This window comes from Galeopterus variegatus, unplaced genomic scaffold (genome assembly GCF_000696425.1).
Source record: "Galeopterus variegatus unplaced genomic scaffold, G_variegatus-3.0.2 Scaffold3565, whole genome shotgun sequence".
NCBI classification, from domain to species: Eukaryota; Metazoa; Chordata; class Mammalia; order Dermoptera; family Cynocephalidae; genus Galeopterus; species Galeopterus variegatus.
The window spans coordinates 118,892-138,306 of NW_007729676.1; the positions used below are offsets into that span (position 1 = coordinate 118,892).

A 19,415-nucleotide genomic window follows, 5' to 3' on the forward strand; every position below is an offset into this window, starting at 1 on the left:
AGGCTCCCTGCATATTTAGTGAACAGATCGATGAATGAAGGAAGGAATGTTTGCATGTGTGCATCAATGTGGTTTTATTATTATGTAATGAGAGATCCTCCTTGTAAAAGTAGCACTTCCTAAACACATAACACCTCACAGATTACCATTATGTGGAATTTCAGCAAAAAAAAAAAAAAAAAAAAAAAAAAAAAAAAAAAAAAAAAAAAAAAAAAAAAAAAAAAAAGGCAGTGCCCGCTACATAACCACTTTGCTTTTCTGTCGTGGTGATGGCATCACACTCAGCACACATTCTTTGAGCACTTCAATGTCCCTAGTCCTGCATTTGGGGGCCATGGTTAACAAGAGAAGGCCAAAACAGAGTCCTGGCCTCAGGCACTTCCAGTCTTGTGCAAAGACGGTAAAAATCTGTTCTGGTCTCTGAACGATGTGGCTCAGATAGACGATGGAATGAATGAGTCACTTGTGTCTCAGTGAGTGTGGAGAGTCATTTATATTTGCGTTTTCTGACATCCACAAAGCTTAGAACTGGCACATGCTTTGCCTGTAATTGGCACTCACGGAGTCTGTGCTGAGTGATTGATCAGAACCTGGCCATGGAGAAGGACAGACCGTCCGCCCACCTTCTCTCCAAGACCAGGGAAAGCTGGTGCTGGCTGGGCATGTTTTTGTGTTTGTGATTTTGTTTTGTTGTTGGGTTTTCGTTTTTGCTTTTTCCTTGTTTGTTTTTGTTGGGGACAAGTGGCTATTGCTGATTTTAACCAGTTCTCAGAGCTTTGTACGTGATCCAAACCCAAGTGTGAAAATTCCTCTTGGCAAACATCCATAACAGCCTGAGCTCAAGATCTTGGATGTTCTGATGGATTTAAAATTGTGACCGTTCCCCAAAGATTTCTACAGATTCCCCCAAACTTAATAGACTGACTTGCATTTCAAAGTACCCAATTTCTTTCCTGCAGAATTCTAAGCAGAGGCAACCTGTTCGTGTGCTTTCCCTAGAGGCCCACATGAAATGCGCATTGGCCTGTCCCTAGAAATGGCCCTGTGAGAGGAGCAGGCGATCCAGGTGGGCCCATGGCTGAGACAGACACCCCCTAGCCATGGCGTGGCTGGTTTACACAGCCAGTAGCTGAGGAAGTCCCTGCCGAGCTTTGAGACAGGTGCAGGACGGGCTTTCTTGCAGCACGTGCTGTGTCTTTGGAGGAAGAAACATTTAACCAAATCCTTTCAAGATCAGTTCACTTTTCCAAGGGGGCAGCATTTATTATTTGAATTATTCAGGGGAGGTTTATTTACCAGCACCAAAATATGAAATATGTCAACTAAATTATAATTATGTTTCTCTAAAGATATCCACTGAAATTCCTCTTTTTTTTTTTAACTTGCAAGGAGGATTCCATCCCTGTTCACTTAGAGACAGACTGTATTTTTGAACAGCAAGCCTTTGTATTTGAGTGGCAGAATGAAAAATTAATTTTCTTCAAATATATTACTGAATAGTTAACTGCATCTCAGCAACCTGGTTGTTTAATATGCTGGGGTCCTCACCTTTGCTAAGAGATACTCTTTGAAAGCCCAGGTCTGAGGACAGGAAACAGGAGTTCTGGGCTCCAGCCCAGCCACTAACAAGCTGTTTCACCTGAACACATCACTGCTGCTCTCTGGACCACGGAAAAGTGTGGCTAATCCTCTGCAATCCTCTCACCTACTCTTTTGCTGCCCGTAAATATTGTCCCCTCTGGGGGTGAAGAGAATTATGTGTGACTTCTCTGCAGTTTATCTGCCTAGTTAGGAGCTAAAGGAGAAATTAAGCATGAAAAGAAACATTTTACATCAACGTATTATCTCTTTTCATTCCTCCTGCCAACCCGCTTACTTCCCCCACCAAGTCCCTAAGGAGTTGAGAGCCGTATTGAGAAGTGTCTCTCTTTCAGCCCGTTTCTCCCTCTTTGCCTGAGACCCCTAGGACAGGTCCCTTGTCTCCTTTACACAGAATGAATCCTCACCCACATCTCCTTCTTCCCAGTCCCCTCCTTATGGTGCTCTCCTAGACCCCCAGGTCCTTTAAGCTCTCCCGTCACCTTCTCTTTGGAAAGACCGTTTAGCACTTGGTACCCTGGATTTGATCCCCTTGTGGCTGAAAGGCTGCATGCCCAGTAACAGAGCAGCAGCCTCGGGAGGACAGGTGGGGCTTTGCAGAACATGATCTGTGCTCACCCATCTATCCGTCCGTGCTTTCATTGGTGCGATCGGCATTTATCTCAAACCTATCGCATACCTGGAGGTATGGGAACGCTCATTGTGCTTGTCCTCGTAGATCTCAGAGTCAAGGGCTGGGGTGACCAGTAGGACAGCCGAGCAATTGAAATGAGGCTGGTATGAATTGATTTGTGCTGTTAGTGTAAAATACACAACAGACTGCAAACAGTACAAAAAACAGAATGTAAAACATCTTAATGATCTTTAATATTGATTCTATGTTGAGATGATATATTAAATTACAGTATTAACATTAATTTCACCTGCTTCTTTTTACTTTTTTAATGTGAAATTACACGTGTGCCTTGAGTGTGTAAGGGATCAGGGGCCGGGATGGACAGGGGATGCTGCAGGCTGGTGCAGTCCACGTGGTCCCGACGGTGCAGTGAGGAACACTGTGGGGAGGAGGGGTCTTCCTGGACTGAGTCGGGGGAAGGCAGAGGGTTCAGGCCAAGAACAATGTAAGTAACTTGAGGCCATGAGTTGAGGAATGAGTACCAGTCGTAATGCCTACCCTTCTGTAGCACTCACTGTGTAAGGCAGTGTTCTGAGTGTTTTACACGCATGAACTCAGTTAAGCTTCACAACCCCGTGAGGTAGTTAGTGCTGTTATTACTTCCATTTTATAGATGATGGAACTGAGGGACAGAGAGGAAATGTGACTTGCCTGAGGTCACACAGCCAGGAAATGATCAAATCGGAATTTGAACTTGAGAGGTCCGGCTCCAGAACCTCAGCATGGGCTTCACAGTAGCCCCTCCCCAGGGTTGTAACAGGCGTCTCCACAGGTCTGGGGCAGATCAGAGCCCAGTGTGAGGGGTCAGGGTGTACTGGCAGCAGCAGGTGTGGGGGAGGNACCTCAGCATGGGCTTCACAGTAGCCCCTCCCCAGGGTTGTAACAGGCGTCTCCACAGGTCAGGGGCAGATCAGAGCCCAGTGTGAGGGGTCAGGGTGTACTGGCAGCAGCAGGTGTGGGAGAGGACACCTGCTCTTCCAGGTCCTCTGCCCCACACTACAAATGTCCCTCCCCCCTCATCCTCCAGCCACAGGGCTGCTGCCTCTGCTGTTCCCTCTGACTGGAATGCTCTTTCCCCCACTGGGCCATTCACCCTCCTCCTTTCTCCACCCTCACCTCCTGATCTCCATAACTAGGTCAAGTCCCCCTATTACAGGCTCATATGGACCTTGTACCTCCACTCATTGGATTTCTGTGGACGTAATGTTATACTTATTTATGTGAGTACTTTATTTTCTGTATATCCCCCAAGGGAAGGAACTGTGTCCATTTTTGCTCACTTTATATACTCAGCACCTAGCATAATGCATGACCTGTAATTGGTACCAATAAATATCTATTGAATAAATGATCAAATCTTCCTGCAAGATAGGCATTCTACCTACTTTACAGGTGAAGAAACTGGCACTCAGCAAGTTTTGGGGCAGATCAGAGCCCAGTGTGAGGGGTCAGGGTGTACTGGCAGCAGCAGGTGCGGGAGAGGACACCTGCTCTTCCAGGTCCTCTGCCCCACACTACAAATGTCCCTCCACCCTCATCCTCCAGCCACAGGGCTGCTGCCTCTGCTGTTCCCTCTGACTGGAATGCTCTTTCCCCCACTGGGCCATTCACCCTCCTCCTTTCTCCACCCTCACCTCCTGATCTCCATAACTAGGTCAAGTCCCCCTATTACAGGCTCATATGGACCTTGTACCTCCACTCATTGGATTTCTGTGGACGTAATGTTATACTTATTTATGTGAGTACTTTATTTTCTGTATATCCCCCAAGGGAAGGAACTGTGTCCATTTTTGCTCACTTTATATACTCAGCACCTAGCATAATGCATGACCTGTAATTGGTACCAATAAATATCTATTGAATAAATGATCAAATCTTCCTGCAAGATAGGCATTCTACCTACTTTACAGGTGAAGAAACTGGCACTCAGCAAGTTTGAGAAACTTGCCCCAGGTCCCCGTTGCAGGTTAAGTGGACAGAGCTGCAGTTTCCCCTGAGCTGACTCATTTTGAAGCCACCTCCTCTCAGGGGAATACAAGGAGGTGCTAGTCCCCCAGGACATGCATCAAAGCCAGGGCTGGTGAGAAGACCATGCGTCAGCTCCTCCCCAGCCAGGGTCTTATTGGGACTCACCCATTTCTGAAGACCTGTACCCTCCTTCCTTCTACCCATGAGACTCTCATCTTCTGTCCAAAACCCTCCAAGTCTGTCGGACAGTTCTCAACCATTTTTCTTAGACAGACAGGGCTGATGTGTTTTCTAGAATTCCCAGGATTTGGCACAGATATGGCTTAATCAGCCCCAGTTTCCAAGCTAGACCCTCATGTGTCCCTTTTCTAGAGGAACTATTTTCAGTGTCTCTGGCTCTTACTGTAATCACTTGTTCATTCATTCAGCCAGTCTGTCCGTAAACACTAATTACTGAGGGGCTGTCATATCCCTTACACTGCATCTTGAGCTCAGTCTTTTGCAGGAGGGAGTAGAACTCACATGATTAGACTCCAGCCACCTCACCCCCATTGTAAAATGACTCACTTTCAGTACAATTCCTGTTTGGAGGCGAGCAGTGTGCTCGGTCTTTATGCAGTTGATGGTGCTCAGGGAAGGAGCACATGAGAAATATTCCCTTTCCTAATTGTCAAATTTAAGACATGTGCTCCCTGGCCTGTTAAAATATTAAACTCACTTGGTACATGGGCGCTTACAACCTCCAACAGGACGGCTGTGCCTCTGCGCCTCCGAACCTGTGCCCCAGGGCCTTGCCAGATGTCAGCTGGTTCAGGAAATTCATGAGGAAGATATTCCCAGATGAATTCCATGGCACGTCCTGAAAGCAAAAACCAGAGAGGAGGAAAAAAGCATGGTGGGCTTAAGAGAGGCTTTTCTTCTTTGGGGGGTGAGGATCCTTATGCTCAAGAGGAGAAGCAGACAAATATGTGCACAGAGGCAGGGAAGCCCCCTGATGGGGGCGGGAGGAATGGGGGGAGGGGGGAGACTATGGCATTCGCTGGAAAGTGGGAATGCACTGGCAGGAATCTTTCTGTTTTGTTCTCTGTCACATTCCCAGTGCCTGGGAAGTGCCAGGGACATAGCAGGCACTCAATAAATATGAGTTCAATAAATTGAACAAATTTCACAGCATGCGTTTTCTGGGATTTTTTTTGTTCCGGGTGATATTCATAGGTGCCAAAATAAATAAGATCCCAAAATTTGATAAACAGCCTACTCTGAGTCCCCTCATCGTCCCCCTCTCCTGCATATGAAATTGTTCCGGGTGATATTCATAGGTGCCAAAATAAATAAGATCCAAAAATTTGATAAACAGCCTACTCTGAGTCCCCTCATCGTCCCCCTCTCCTGCATATGAAATTCCCTGAGGCAGAGGTTCTGGAACTTAGCCACACCAAAACCACCTGCAGGGCTCGCTGAAACACAGACTGCCAAGGCCGACCCCTGCAGTTTCTGATTCAATGGGTTTGGGGTGGGGCCAAGGAATTTGTATTTCTAACAAGTTCCCAGGAGATGCTGATGCACTGGTCCAGGGACCACACTTTGAGAATCACTGCTCTTAGGAATCCTGCTGAAAGAAACCTGTTGAACTGTGTTAAATGAGGCTTTTCCAAAACATTTTTGATCCTGGACCCTTTTGTTTGTGCTACCTGTTATCTTGCAAGACAGTGTTTTACAGGATCTCAGTTGGGAAAGGAAATCTGAAAAGGTTGCGGAGAGCATGTTTCTGAGTGGTAGAGAGTGAGGGGTCTCACGTCCCCTGGCTGGTCCCATTCTCTGGCTCCTGCATCGACACGGCCAATGCTACCTCTGTGGGGCTCTACAGAATTTGCAGATCAGCCCCAAGCCGGGTGCAGGGAAAGAATAAGAATTAGACTCAGATATTTTGAATTAGATAAGAGTCTAATTGAAATGGACTTTTTAATACATGAAAATGGTGACTGGAAACACTAAGGGGTCTACCATAGTGTTATCCGAGGTGAGGAAGGGAGATCTGATTGACACCATCAAGGGCAGCGGTGAGAAAGAATAATTGCCAGCTAATTACACAGGCAGAAATCAGAGCAAGGTGCCAGGCACATCACCAGCACATCGCAAAGGTGGGTTTTCTGCCCCGTGGTTGAGTTTAAATCTGGGTGCTGAGCAGTTCATGACTTATACCCTCTAAGCACAAATTTCAAGGACAGCTTTTCAGGGTTGTTTTAGGGACTTGCCCAAATGTTACTCGCCCAGATTTCAGATGGGGTGGTCTCTGTGACACAGGCCACCTTTCGTGTTTCCAGCTCCCCTGCACGCCACCCCGAGTCAGCAGTCACTTCTTGACAGGAGATGCACTGGGTGCTTTCTGAGCTGTCATGGTCAACTTCCACTGAAAACACATGTACCTCTCCCTGCCAGTTCGGAAGTGCAGGTGGCCTCCTGGGAGGATCTTAAATAGATTTGCAAATAGGAACAGCATCTTTGCCTTGGCACAAGGGTGGTCTTGGCACTGACCAAAACCTCATCTTTCTAATGTGCCCAAACAGGGGCCTGAGGCGAAATGGTCTTGCAAATTCGCAGTGAGAATCCAGTTTGCATGCTTTGGTCCTCCTGGTTAAATAGCGCTACATTTCATGAAATGAAACTCAGTCTTGAACTGCCCGTCAAGTAGGTTCTGGGGACCAGGGGCTTATGTAGCTCTGTTATCCTCTAATGTCCTCTGAGTTTGCACATGATAAGGCTGTTGAAGTAAAGAATGGCTTTCTAGAAGACAAAGCACTAAAATAAAGTAGCCCTCTCCTTAGCAGGAATGCATACCAGGTCCTCCAGAGCCCAGCCTCACCTCTGGCCATATGCGTCTTTCAGGGTGTTTGTTGGAATTGATCAATATCTTTTAACTTTCCTTATCAAATTTTTCATTTTGCTGTAATCCCATCTATCTTCTGATTCACTAATTCTGTTGTTAGCTTTCCCATCCATGTTAACCCTATTTGAAATTTATTTTTATTTCAGATAAAAGACCACTGTGTCTTTTATTTCTGGAGTTTTTATTTGGTTCTTTTTCAAATTGGCCTATCCCCATTTCCTTTCTAATTGCTCCATTTTCGTGGTTCCTGTTATGTGAGTTTGATCAATTTTTGTGTCTGCTTTTTCTCACACAAGCAGAGGATAGTTTCCTCTTTGTTTTGTGACTTTTTTCTCTGAGCTCACCTCTGATAGGAATTGTCTTGCACATGCCCTAAGTGTGAACACGTTTCTGTTGAGAGGTTTTGAGTTTGTCTTTGCTAGGGGCCCTAAAGACTTCACAGCTGCATTTTTAAGTTGGTTTCTGTGTTCAGCATAGTCACACCCTGTGGGCCATGTGCATCTGGACCTGATGCCCATGCATGGAGCGAGCCTGGGGTCTAAATTCCCAGAGGTGACTCTTTCCAGACTTCCAACCTGCATCCTGGACCCGCAGCAGTGTTTGTTCCAGGTCACAAGCTTCAGATAGTCCTTTTGCAGCTGCAGGCTTTAAGTATACATCTCTGCTCGAGTTTTCTTTCATGCAGAGGACCTAGGTCTCTGTTCCTCTTCTCTCATGGGCTTTGAAACTCCAGCCGATGGGGTGGGCTGCAGCCCCACCATGGCCATTCAGTTTCAACTTCCAGGTGCAGCTTTGGGTCTTTGTTTATGAAACCTGAAGAGTTCTCTCCCTAGCTTTCTTATCTATGTTCTCTTCTGTTATTGTTGTTGTTCTATTTTATCCAGCATCTCAATGCATTTAGAAAAGGAAAGGGGTCCCCTATCTGATCAGGCTGAAAATATGTGCTGAGCACTGCATGTGCCTTAGCCCTGTTCATACAGCAGTCCTATGAGTAAACACAATTATTATCCTCACTTCACAGATGAGGCAGCCAAGGATTAGAAATATTATATCCCCAAAGTCCAGAACATGATTCCCCAGAAATTCACGAAGCAGGTGTAATACTCCCATTACCTAAAGGTGCAGCCTGCACTGGCTCGTGCCCTGTCCTTTTCCTTCTGTGGCTGCCTCTAGCCCCAGGGCAGCCGTTCACTAGCATGCTGCTCACTCTGTTCGACCCACACTTACACCGAAGCTCTCTCAACATTCCCTACTACAAACGGTCCCCTCCCCTGCTCAAATCCTTCCCACCTTCAACACAGCCTGTGTTGAAGCACATTTTCTCAAGGCTGCCTCTAGCCCCAGGGCAGCCGGTCACTAGCATGCTGCTCACTCTGTTCGACCCACACTTACACCGAAGCTCTCTCAACATTCCCTACTACAAACGGTTCCCTCCCCTGCTCAAATCCTTCCCACCTTCAACACAGCCTGTGTTGAAGCACATTTTCTCAATCAGTCACCCCTCCATCCACCTCTTTGCCCTCTCTAGTATATATTGTAAGTGCTGAGTAGGAATGAGGGGAAAGAGGGAAAATGGACATGACAGAGCATCAGCAGAACTGGGCAGTAAAGTGAGTGGAGGAGGGAAAGAGTCGGGGAAGTCAAAAGCAAGGTCTGGTGTTCTGGCTTGGATGACAGCTCACACCAGGGAGCATTTGCCAAGTCAGGGATTACAGGAGAGGGAGCAGGCTAGGCTGGAGCATGGGGGTGTGGAGTTCAGTTTTGGACACAATGAGTTTGAAATGCCTATAGAACATCCAAGTGGGACCATTCAGGGACAAGCTGACATGCAAGTCCTCTGCTCAAGATCCTGACTCGGCAGTGAGTACGTGGAGCTGAGCCACTGCGCAGTGCAAAGACAGGAGGCAAGCATGGGCCCAGGGCCGGCTGTTGCCTCTCACTCCCAATATTACTCCTTTCCCTTTATGTTCTAAAGACACCTAGGGAAGAATGGGTCCTCTTGCTTTACAGGGTTGCAGAGAGGATTAAATCATACAAGGAGAAATGGAAAAGCATGTTCCAAGATTGATTGTCGTTATGATCACCATCCCCTCCAGAAACCTGCAGCCCTCTGGCTGCCTACAGAATCAAAGCAGTGCAAGCCCTCAGCTGTCAGCCCAACTCTACCCCTGCAGCCCCATCTCACACTCTTCAGCTTCCTCAAACGCAGCCTGACCTGCCCCACAAGCTCTGTGTCTTTGCTCCTTCCCATTCTCCCAGTGTTTCAGACATCCCCATCCTCCCCTGCAGGGTTAACCTCGTACCATGCACAAATCTGTGCTGGGCTGGAATCCCAATCAATCCCATGACTGGACCAGCAACTCCATAATGGCAGGTGCTTTCTTTTGTTCACAAAGTAGGATATGCATTTAGCAAATGTCTGCAGGAGTGAGTGAACGAGTGAATGAGTAAATCACCGTATGCCCCAAATTTGGTACCTTTGAAATAGAAAAGACAGATGGATGAATGAATAAAAGAATAAGGGAAGGGATTTCTGCTCCAGTTGCTGGGAATTTATTAATCACCATCTATTGCTAATGAAATTTTAACAGTCCTTCAATATCCACCCTAAATACCACCTTCCTCCAGCCAGAAAGAGTCTCTTCACTCTCTGGGATCTCACAGTGCTTTGCCACTCGTCTACAACACTTGTCTCGATTCCCATTACACTTGAGTCTTATGTACTGAATATACACACGCCCCATTAGATTGAAACTCTTGAAGGTGAAGGACATATCTCACAAGCTCTGTATCTCTTGTGGACCCTACTAGACATAGTAGCAGACACCCAGTTGTTGGTAGGTGAATGTATCTCAGCTGAATAGCTGCATTTTCAGAAATACCTGATTTACTCAGAAAACCAGGTCAGAACTTACAATCTGGCCCTTTATATGACATTGGGATCAACCTGTCAGCAGCTACACAGAGAGCATCTCACCTGATCTTTTCCTCCTCATCTCATGGGAGGCTTCCCTGGGCCCCGACTCAACCTAGAATGTCAGTCTGTTCCTAACTCAGCCCTCCTTTGGCATTGTCCCTGCTATCTTGCCTCAGCATTTGTCCCTGGGTCTCTGGTCTCTGATTTACTCACCAACTAAATAGAAGCTACACCTGCGCACCTTGGGAACACACCTGCAGGTATTCAGAGAGTGAAGTATCTTCGGCCTAGGTGAAGCCTTGGGAGTCAACTCAGGGGACATGCTTGGTGCCAGCTGGGTTCACAGAGATTCATGAACAGTCAGAAATTAAAGCTCTTCTCTCCCCCCAGGAAAGGTTATTATGCCTAATTTCCTTCTCTCTTGGCTGAACTGTGCATTGACACGTTTCTTTTTGCTGCCTCCTGGCTTGATCATTTTTCAATTATAGATTGTCCCTGCAGTTCTAGCAGAGGGTCAGTGCTGGTCTCTTCCTGATCATAGAGCCACATTTGTGAAGCCCTAATTATTTCCTTTAGCTGCAGGCATAAGCCTGGGATGAACTAAAGACTGTTGGGATGCCCAGTGGAGCTCACCAGGGCAGCTCCCGATCGTTCCTACCTCTGAGTCTTGGCACAGGCTGTTCCCCACACCCAGAATGCCCTTCCTTTGATCTTGGAGCATGTACATCTTGCCATTTTTTGTGACCCATATTAAAATGAGATAAAATGTATCCCCTTTAAATTTTTTTAGTACTCAGTGTGGCACAGGTATAATGCATAGGCCCACCCACACTCTGTAGGCAGGAGTATAAACAGGCACAACCTTTTGCCGAAAAAAAAAAAAAAATTGGCAATATGTATCAAGAGCCCTAAAAATACCTCCAACCTTTGACCCATAACTCAATTTCCAGGAATCATTCTTAAGGATATAATCAGAAATGGAAACAAATATTTATGCACAAGTAATTCATCACAACATCATTTATAATGGTGCATAATTAATACCTAATAATGGAATATTTAAGTACGTTATAGCATATTCACATTGTACAGCCATTTAAAATGAACTTTATGGAGGCATTTTAATGCTCGTGTTAAGGAAAACATGAAAATTTTCAAATTGTTATATGGTGTGATCCAGCTATCACTTTCCCATCTGCCACTGTCTATGGGGACACAATAAATAGAAAAGTCCCATTTTCCAGCAAGGTTGAAAAGCTGTTACAGGCACATACTTTGAGGTGCTGGGAGGCTTAGATACACCGATGTGAGTGGGGAATCCCCAAAAACTGAAGCTCTGTGCACGGGGTCACTCTTTTTATGGGGCACATTATGAGGGCTGCTGTTCAATGCAGCAGGTTTCAGAAGAGCTGGAGGAAAAATGCCTGGCAAAAACATAATATCGAGAGGGGTTATGCTGCTGCTGAGTTATGAAGTTATTGCACTTCTTCCCTGGAATTTTTTGTATTTTCCTACAAAAATCCTAAGTGTTGTGAAAGAAAGAAAGCCGGAGGATCACTCCCCATCCAGCTTCAGCAGATGTAGAGTGCTGTGCAGCTGAGGCTCATGGGTTCCACGTGCCGGTCACACCAGGAGGATGGCCGCCATGAGCGTGGTGATGCAGGCAGGATGGGGCACCCCTGAGTGCTGCCTGTTGGCTCTTGGGACCCTCCCTACATTCCGCAGCCACGGGGTGTGGTCAGGATCACTGCACTGACACTCTTCCCCTTGCCGCCACTCTAGACCTGACCAGAGGTTTCCAGATGCCACTGGGAACATCCCCAGGATGGGACGGGGTGTGGTCAGGATCACTGCACTGACACTCTTCCCCTCGCCGCCACTCTAGACCTGACCAGAGGTTTCCAGATGCCACTGGGAACATCCCCAGGATGGGAACCATATTCTGGGTTGCCTCTGCTGCTTCGCTACCCTTGACTGCAAATCCCAAGTCCAGGGTACATTGGCCTCCTTGGATTGGGTACTTCTTACAAACACTCTCCTTACTTCCCCACTCTCGTCAGCCCTAGACTCTGTCTTCAGGTCTTTCTTTGCACCACCCTATGCCCTGAGGTCAGACCACCCCAGTCACAGGCCCAGCCCAGGGTGGGGTCCAGGGCATGGAGCAGGAGAGTAATGCAAGCTGGGTCACGACCCCCCACTGAGTGTAACAGGACTTTGGAGCCATTTGCCTGGACCCCTCCTTCTTACCTTCCAAAGTCCCCTAAAATATTCATCAGGCTTTATCAGACTAATGGACTTCAAAAGGAGCAATTTTCTGAGACATGAGATAGGACAATATAAAAAGAACATTAAGGAAAAAATTCTTATTCCAAAATGAAAGAAAAATGATCATTTAGCATCCCTGTTGGTGTTATCTGTTCATGAGAGACAGCACATTTTCATCCAGAGGGGGATGTAGGGAGGCTCTGATGGCCTCACCTTGGGGTCACCTTTATGCAGAGCTCATCTATCTCCCCTGACATAGGTGGCAGGCATGATGGAGACAGGAGGATGCAGAGAAGAGACATTTCAGAGGTGGACTCCACAAGTGCAGAGGGATTAGAGGGAGCAGGAGTGTGAAGGAGAGAGTCCAACATGACTCCGAAGGGACTCGATCAGGACACCGGAGGGAGGGTCGCCCCATTCTTGAGTCTTGCCACCTTTTATGCTTCTTTTCTCCTTTGCAAAGACGTGCCAGTCTTGGTTCTATTTTGGATCACACTGTATGAGTTCAGTTCCTTAAGGTCAAGAATTGTGACTCTACCCTATCCCCCCAACATCTCTACCTAGCCATTGTGGTTAGGTTTCAGTTCCCAGCCCTGAGACTAGGAGTCTTGAGTGCAAAAGGTTGTGAGAGGACATGCGTGTGAGTGCTCTGCATTGAGTCCAGGCTGGTAGGACCCATTCATGGTCCTTTTCTGCCTCTCCAGGTACACCAAGGTAGGGCTGAACAATCTGCCCAGACTCAGATACCTGCCTGATGATTGGATCCTCAGGTGCTCCTCTTCTCCATGGTTTGCCCCATCATGTTTGACGACAAGCTTCTATAACCTCAATGTGCATCAACCATTATGTTCCTCGTCATAAGAAGACCTGTTGACCCAACAGTATCTTCTCCCCCTTTCATAATTAGAATAAAAGCCTGTTTGACGTTGCATTGTATACTCGATTTTAAGTGTTGCTTCTCTTGCTCTTCATTAGATTTGTGACAAAGAATGGCATTACTATGTCATCAATGTGGAGTTTCCTGTGGTTACCTTATACATGGATGGAGCAACATATGAACCATACCTGGTGACCAACGATTGGCCCATTCATCCATCGCACATAGCCATGCAGCTTACAGTCGGCGCTTGTTGGCAAGGTGAGCCTGCGTGGAACCCTTCTCCCTGGCCCGCGTATGTACAGTTGCCTTCCCACTCGAATCTCCTGCGCCCCTCATCACTTCCTCTGCTGCCACCTGTCTTCAAATCCAGAAACCCAGCCTAATCTCCTCTTTGGACACAGGAAAGCCAGCTCTCTAAGCATTAATGTTACTTTTCTGTCTCTCACTCAGACCTGCTGGCATCTTTGTTTCTGTTCCCTTAAGGGCTGGGAGGTTCTTTGAAGCAACGAGAAAGGAGAGGGGAAGGAAAATGCTCCCCAAATAAGCATAGTAGTATTTTGAGATATGACCCAAACTTGTGTTGATGGATTCTGTGAAAATTACCAAAATGTGTGAACTTGACCATTCACCATGGGGAGAGGTGGGCTATAGCATAAGAATTTGCCTTCTGAGGACCGGCTGGCTCAAGAGTGAGCTAAGAGAGACACAGGCGCTTCTGGGTTGGACAAAAAATGGGTTCTGGGCAGCTCCATACATGAGAAGATGGGAATAAGTTCATGTAGTGCTCTCAGGGTGCAGAACCCAGTAGGAGAGAAGGCATGAATGAGGCAAGGGAAGAGAAGGTGTTTTTGAGCTGAGGCCACCTATTGGATGTCTGATGTGTGTCACTTGGTAGTAAAAAGTTCATTAAACTTTTTTTTGTCTTAAAAAAACCTATTTTTATTTTTTTATTGGTTATGAATATTCATGAGATACAAAGCTGATTGTCACCCCTTGTGCCCACGATGTGAGGGCCAGATTCATACTGGCAGCATACCCATTACCACAAATTGCATTTGTAACCCGTGTCCCCCACCCAGTTATCCCCAACTTCCTTCTCCAGCCCCCCTTTCCCCCCACTCAGAACTTGGTGATAACAGTTTCTTCCATTGCAGTCTTCCCCAGGATATCAGGAAAGGAAGACTGTATCACCTGGCAAGAGTCCATGAAACTAATTAGTATAGCAAGACACTGGTTCAAAGGTTGCACAGGGATCATTAATCACTGAACACAGCTGTGCTAGAGTGATGGCACTCAGGTGTGCCTCAGTCTAACTGGACAGCACAGCCAGCCCATGGATATTATTAAACAGCCTGGAGAATGCTCATAAGAAAAAAGGGCCCTAGTTATGTCCCCACATGAACCTTACCTTGAATCTTCCCAAGAAGCCCTCAGAGCCCAGATCCCTGTCACCTCAGCCTGCAACAGAAACCTGCCCCCATCTCTGCAAGCCCAGCTATAACAACTGCTACAGAGTTACATATTTACTGCCCAGAGTGGGAAAACAGACCCGCCAAATAAAAGTGATTTTATAAGGAATTAAGATTATCTATTTGAATCAGTTAGAACAGGATAAGTTGTGCTCCAATGACAAGCAAGCCTCAGCTCTCAGTTGCTAAAATAATTCTAACTTCATATTCACTGCAAATCAATAGGGGCTCTTCTCTGCTTTATCCTTAGTCCAGGACCCAAACAGACAAAGCAGCCACATTGCTGGGTACCTAGAAAGATGGGGGGGAAGCATGGCAAATTGTGCACAAGCTCTTAAAGCTTCTACCTACAAGTTATGCCAATCATTTCTATTCACATTTTCTTGGCCAAATCAAGTCATATGGCCACACCTAACTCCAGCAAAGCAGAGAAGTGAAATATATGATGTATCCAGAAGAAAAATTGAAAATATTTTATGAACAACACTGATGAACACCACAGTCTGTCCACCTGATCAACATATATTTGTTGGACTCTCTCACATGAAAAATACACCCACCCTTCCCTAGATGGGACCACCTAAAAGTTCCATCTGTTGCTGGCTTTAAGCTCAATGCCAAAGCTCTCTGAGTGATTCTTGGTGATGTCTTCATCAGGGTGACATGCACAGGAGGCTCTATAACAGGCCAAGATGTGGCTCCACTTGATCTAGAGAACTATATACTAATAGGACAAATTACTTGCCACCACTACAACCACCATGTCCTCCATCCCAGCACACACACATATGCATGTGCACCCACAAACACACAACACTATTCAAGACCAGAATGAGGCAGAATAATCAAAAGACACTTCCATTAAGAAAGAGGAAGAATTAGAGAAATACAGCAGTCTTTGGCCCACAGCAATTCTGAAATCCCTTTAGACAGATATTGTAAGGGCTCCTGCTCTAAAGTGGGGAATATTCTTTTGGCCCTTAACTTCATTCTCTAGAAGATGTTTCCTTCCCCAGTATCCTCCTAGGCCACATCTGAAGAGGGCATTGCATCTCCATAAATAGCAATTCTAATAGTATATCTGATTATAATTTATTTAAAAGCCATTTCACAAAAATGATTTCAAACATTAAACCAAAGTATACATTTATTTTAAAAGAATGTCATAGAAAAAATGACTACTAGAGTATTCAGCAAGTTTTTCTGGCCCTCTTTTCAGAATGTTTGCTAGAACTGCTCTTCCCTGGATTAGGTGTGGTCGGGTGACTGCACTGACCAATTAAATGTGAGTGGAAATGTCATGTCATTTCCTGGTGGAAACTTTAAGAGCCAGTGTTGCAAGGTGCCCCTTTACATACATGAGCTGTTTACAGTCTTGTGAGAAAGTGTTATTGGTCAGAATTTGTAGATAAGGAAACTGAGGTTCTGAGAGGTGAAGTCACTTACCAAAGTCACCCAGACAAACCCGCCCAGTCCCAGCCTCCAGTGCTTGTGCTCTTTCACTGTGGCTCACTGCCCACTATTGTCAGACAATTATTTTGATAATGTAATTATGTGTCTGGAGAAAGGCAGGAGCTGATGTGCATTGATACAAATACTATAAACTACAAACCCTTTATCTTTTGAGACATCTGACAACCTCCTAGTAAAAAAACACGGGGACTCTGCATTCCCCTTGCAAATCTCTTGCACTATACTCTTTTAAGTGACACTCCAGGGAACAATAAAAAAAAGAGTTTAGGCTTTGGAGTTAGAAAAATTTGAGTTTGAATCAAATCCCAGCCCTGCTATTCCTAGCTGTGTGGACCTGGCAGGATACTTAACTTCCCTGAGCTTCTGTTTTCTTTTCTACAAAACAAAACAATGCCTACCTCACAGGGTTATTGTAAGGATTAAGTGTTGGGCACATGGACTATGCTTGGCATGTTTTGCTTGAATGAATGTATAAACTTTAAAACTTCATGGGGCCGGCCTGGTGGCGCACTGCTACAGTGCGCCGCTTGAGAGCATGGCGGCGCTCCCGCCGAGGGTTTGGATCCCACATACAGACCGGCCGCTCACTGGCTGAGCGAAGTGCGGGAGCAATACCGAGGGTTGCGATCCCGTTGCCAGTCATGAAAAAAAAAGACAAAAAAAGGAAAAAAAAAGAAAAACTTTAAAACTTCTGCTGGTCCCGTCTTCAACCCCCTTCTCTGTTCCTTTCACCCAAACCCAACCCTGCAAACAATCTGCAAGACCTCAGCACACTCTGGCTTCTGCAGCCCAAGCTTTCCCATGGCCCCTTGTATGCACTGACTTTTCTCCCCTTCCCCAGGATTAACCCTCATACACAGACCCTGCTGTCCCAGGTCCATTGATGGTCAGAAAGTGTCACCTCTCCCCCAGGGTGATGGAGATGCAAAGGATTACTCAAAGCCCATTTCTCTAGAGCAGTGAGAGATCCGAAATGGTTACCCCCAGGAATAATTCTTTCAAGAGAAGAAAGATCCCAGGAATAGCCCCAAATCAGGTTTTCTCTCCATTTTTATTCTCCAGGCAAGAAAGTTACAGAAAAAGAACATAGCTGGTTACAGAAAGAACAATGAGATAATCATTGCACTTTCCCATCATAAGGTTTAGCTGCACCAAGGACATCTGCCCTAATAGCAAGCATTTTTGCTGTGTTACAATTCTTTATCTACAACAGGGACTTTAGCCCAGGGAAAGTTTCCTGTCTTTCCCAAGCTTAATATTTCTATGTGTTAGGCCCTGTGAAATATATTTGCTTTATTCCACTTTATTAATGTTAACATCCTCCACAAGAAAGAAGGTCAGTGAAGCTAGAGAATAGAAAGTCAGAAGAAAAGTATTGGAAGAGGGAGCTTGAGATGCAGGCAGGAACCTGACTGTGCAGTCTTTTGAGCCATGGAGAAGATGTGGGCTTTTTCTCTAAAGGAAGAAATCTCACTGATGAATTTTCAGCAGAGGAAAAAGTCCCTAGAATCTTTAAAATTGGGCTTTATAGGATGAATAAGAGTTCACTAGGAAAGCAAGGGAGACAACAGTGTGTGCTCTGACAGGAAGTGTGGCATAGGCATGCTCAGGAGTCCCTATCACTGGAATGTACATGGAACAGAACACATGGAGGAGGGACTGAAAGAAGAGATGAGGCCAAACCCTGGGACACCATCTGCCTCAGCAAGGAGCTTGGATCCCCATGAATACTTAGATCCTCCTAGGAACCACATTTTTGTCTTGGATGCACACGTCAAAGATCTTCCAGTAGGACACAGTGCTGTGAAATTACGGCCTGCAATGCAGCCCTTATCTCTGCATGTTTCTAAGCCTTCTGAAGTCCACTGATATTCATAGTATAAGCCCTCTGCATGAACCTCTTAATTGCCTTTGGGCCTGCAATTGTGGGGAGTTTCTCAGTTGCTTTTGAGGTTGGCAAGGGAACGAGTTCCCGTTTGTGGAATTTCTAATTGGGTTTAAGGATGGAAATAGAAAATGACTTGATTGCAGCTGCTAGTTGGTGTCTCTTGGGAACTGGCCCCAGCACTGCTGGAGCCCCAATTAGCCTGCTGTGTCCTGGTAGCGAATCTGAAAGCCAAAGTAATCAGTGGAACTTCATTTCCATTGGTATTTTTTCCAGTAATTAAAAAAAAAAAAACGAGACTTCATTTACACGTAAGAAAATGTTGCCAGTAAAGCTAGAGCATGTAGTGTCCTGTAATCATAGGGAAAGGCTCCCGGAGTCAGGATGGACCTTGCACCATGAAACAGTTCTCGTTCCTGTGTGTGGCTGATGCCACTGCCTCACTGTCACTTCTGTGCTCAGGTGGCATGGTACCCCCAGGGTGCAGTCAGACTCTCTCAGACACCGCTTCCCTTCCATAAATACCAGGTTCCTTGTTTCTCTGTGGGTCACCACAGGGGGAAGATCATTTAAAAGACTAAATTCACCCTTTTCCTTCAACTTCCTACTCATCCCATTTCTAAGAACAAAAATCCGAGTTCTACTCATAAATAATAAAAATTGTAAACTCATATATCCACTTTCTCCCTGGACCTCTAAACTGGGCCTCACCACCCAAGCCCTGTGCCCTGCTGTGCAAAGAGGTGAGTCAGAAAGACCGTCAACAATGCCAGGCCAGTGCTTTAGGGAGCCCCGGGGTTTCCGGGAGATGCCACAGCATGTGGTACTCCAGGCACCTCTCCCCGCTCTACCACCAGAGCAGCTCTGCTTCACCTATTTTGTTAGATGTCTGGGCAGGAGTTCTGTTAATGAAATGGCTAAACATGTTTGAAGAAGCACGGTTCTAGGCACTAGCCACTATCCTGCTCCTTGCCTGATCCACACCTATTCTTGGTAGACCTCATCACAGGGCTCCCTACCTGTGGTTCTATCTCCTGTGACCACCTCACCCCTGTCTCTGCCAGGGCACTCTCCTCCCATGTTCTGACCTCAGCCTTCCTAGAGTGCCAGCCTTGCCTACTCCTGGTGTGACACCGCTGGTCTTGGATGAGGAAGGCTTTCTACCCTGGCTCTTGGTCTTACTGAGTTCTACCTTCTACTTAATGAGTAAGGCAGCAGGAGGTAGAGAAGCAAATGTTTTGAAAAATTAGAACCTGTTAAGGGACAGATACAGAACCCTTATTGTGGCTTTTGGGAGGATCCAAGGCAAAGAATAGGAATGGTCAAAAAGAGATAAAGAGGCAGAAACAATCCCTAAGAGTAATCAATAGCGTATCATCTTTGGATATAGGGGAAT

General features: G+C 46.1%; 1 protein-coding gene across 1 annotated transcript in view; it reads left to right on the plus strand.

The window, feature by feature from the left end:
* CLSTN2 (calsyntenin 2) overlaps positions 1-19,415 on the plus strand; it is an 88,803-nt gene that overhangs the window by 32,856 nt on the left and 36,532 nt on the right. The window contains exon 3 of the mRNA XM_008585418.1: positions 13,288-13,450. Coding sequence (XP_008583640.1) covers positions 13,288-13,450 — 163 coding nt within the window. The remainder of the gene's footprint in view (positions 1-13,287; positions 13,451-19,415) is intronic.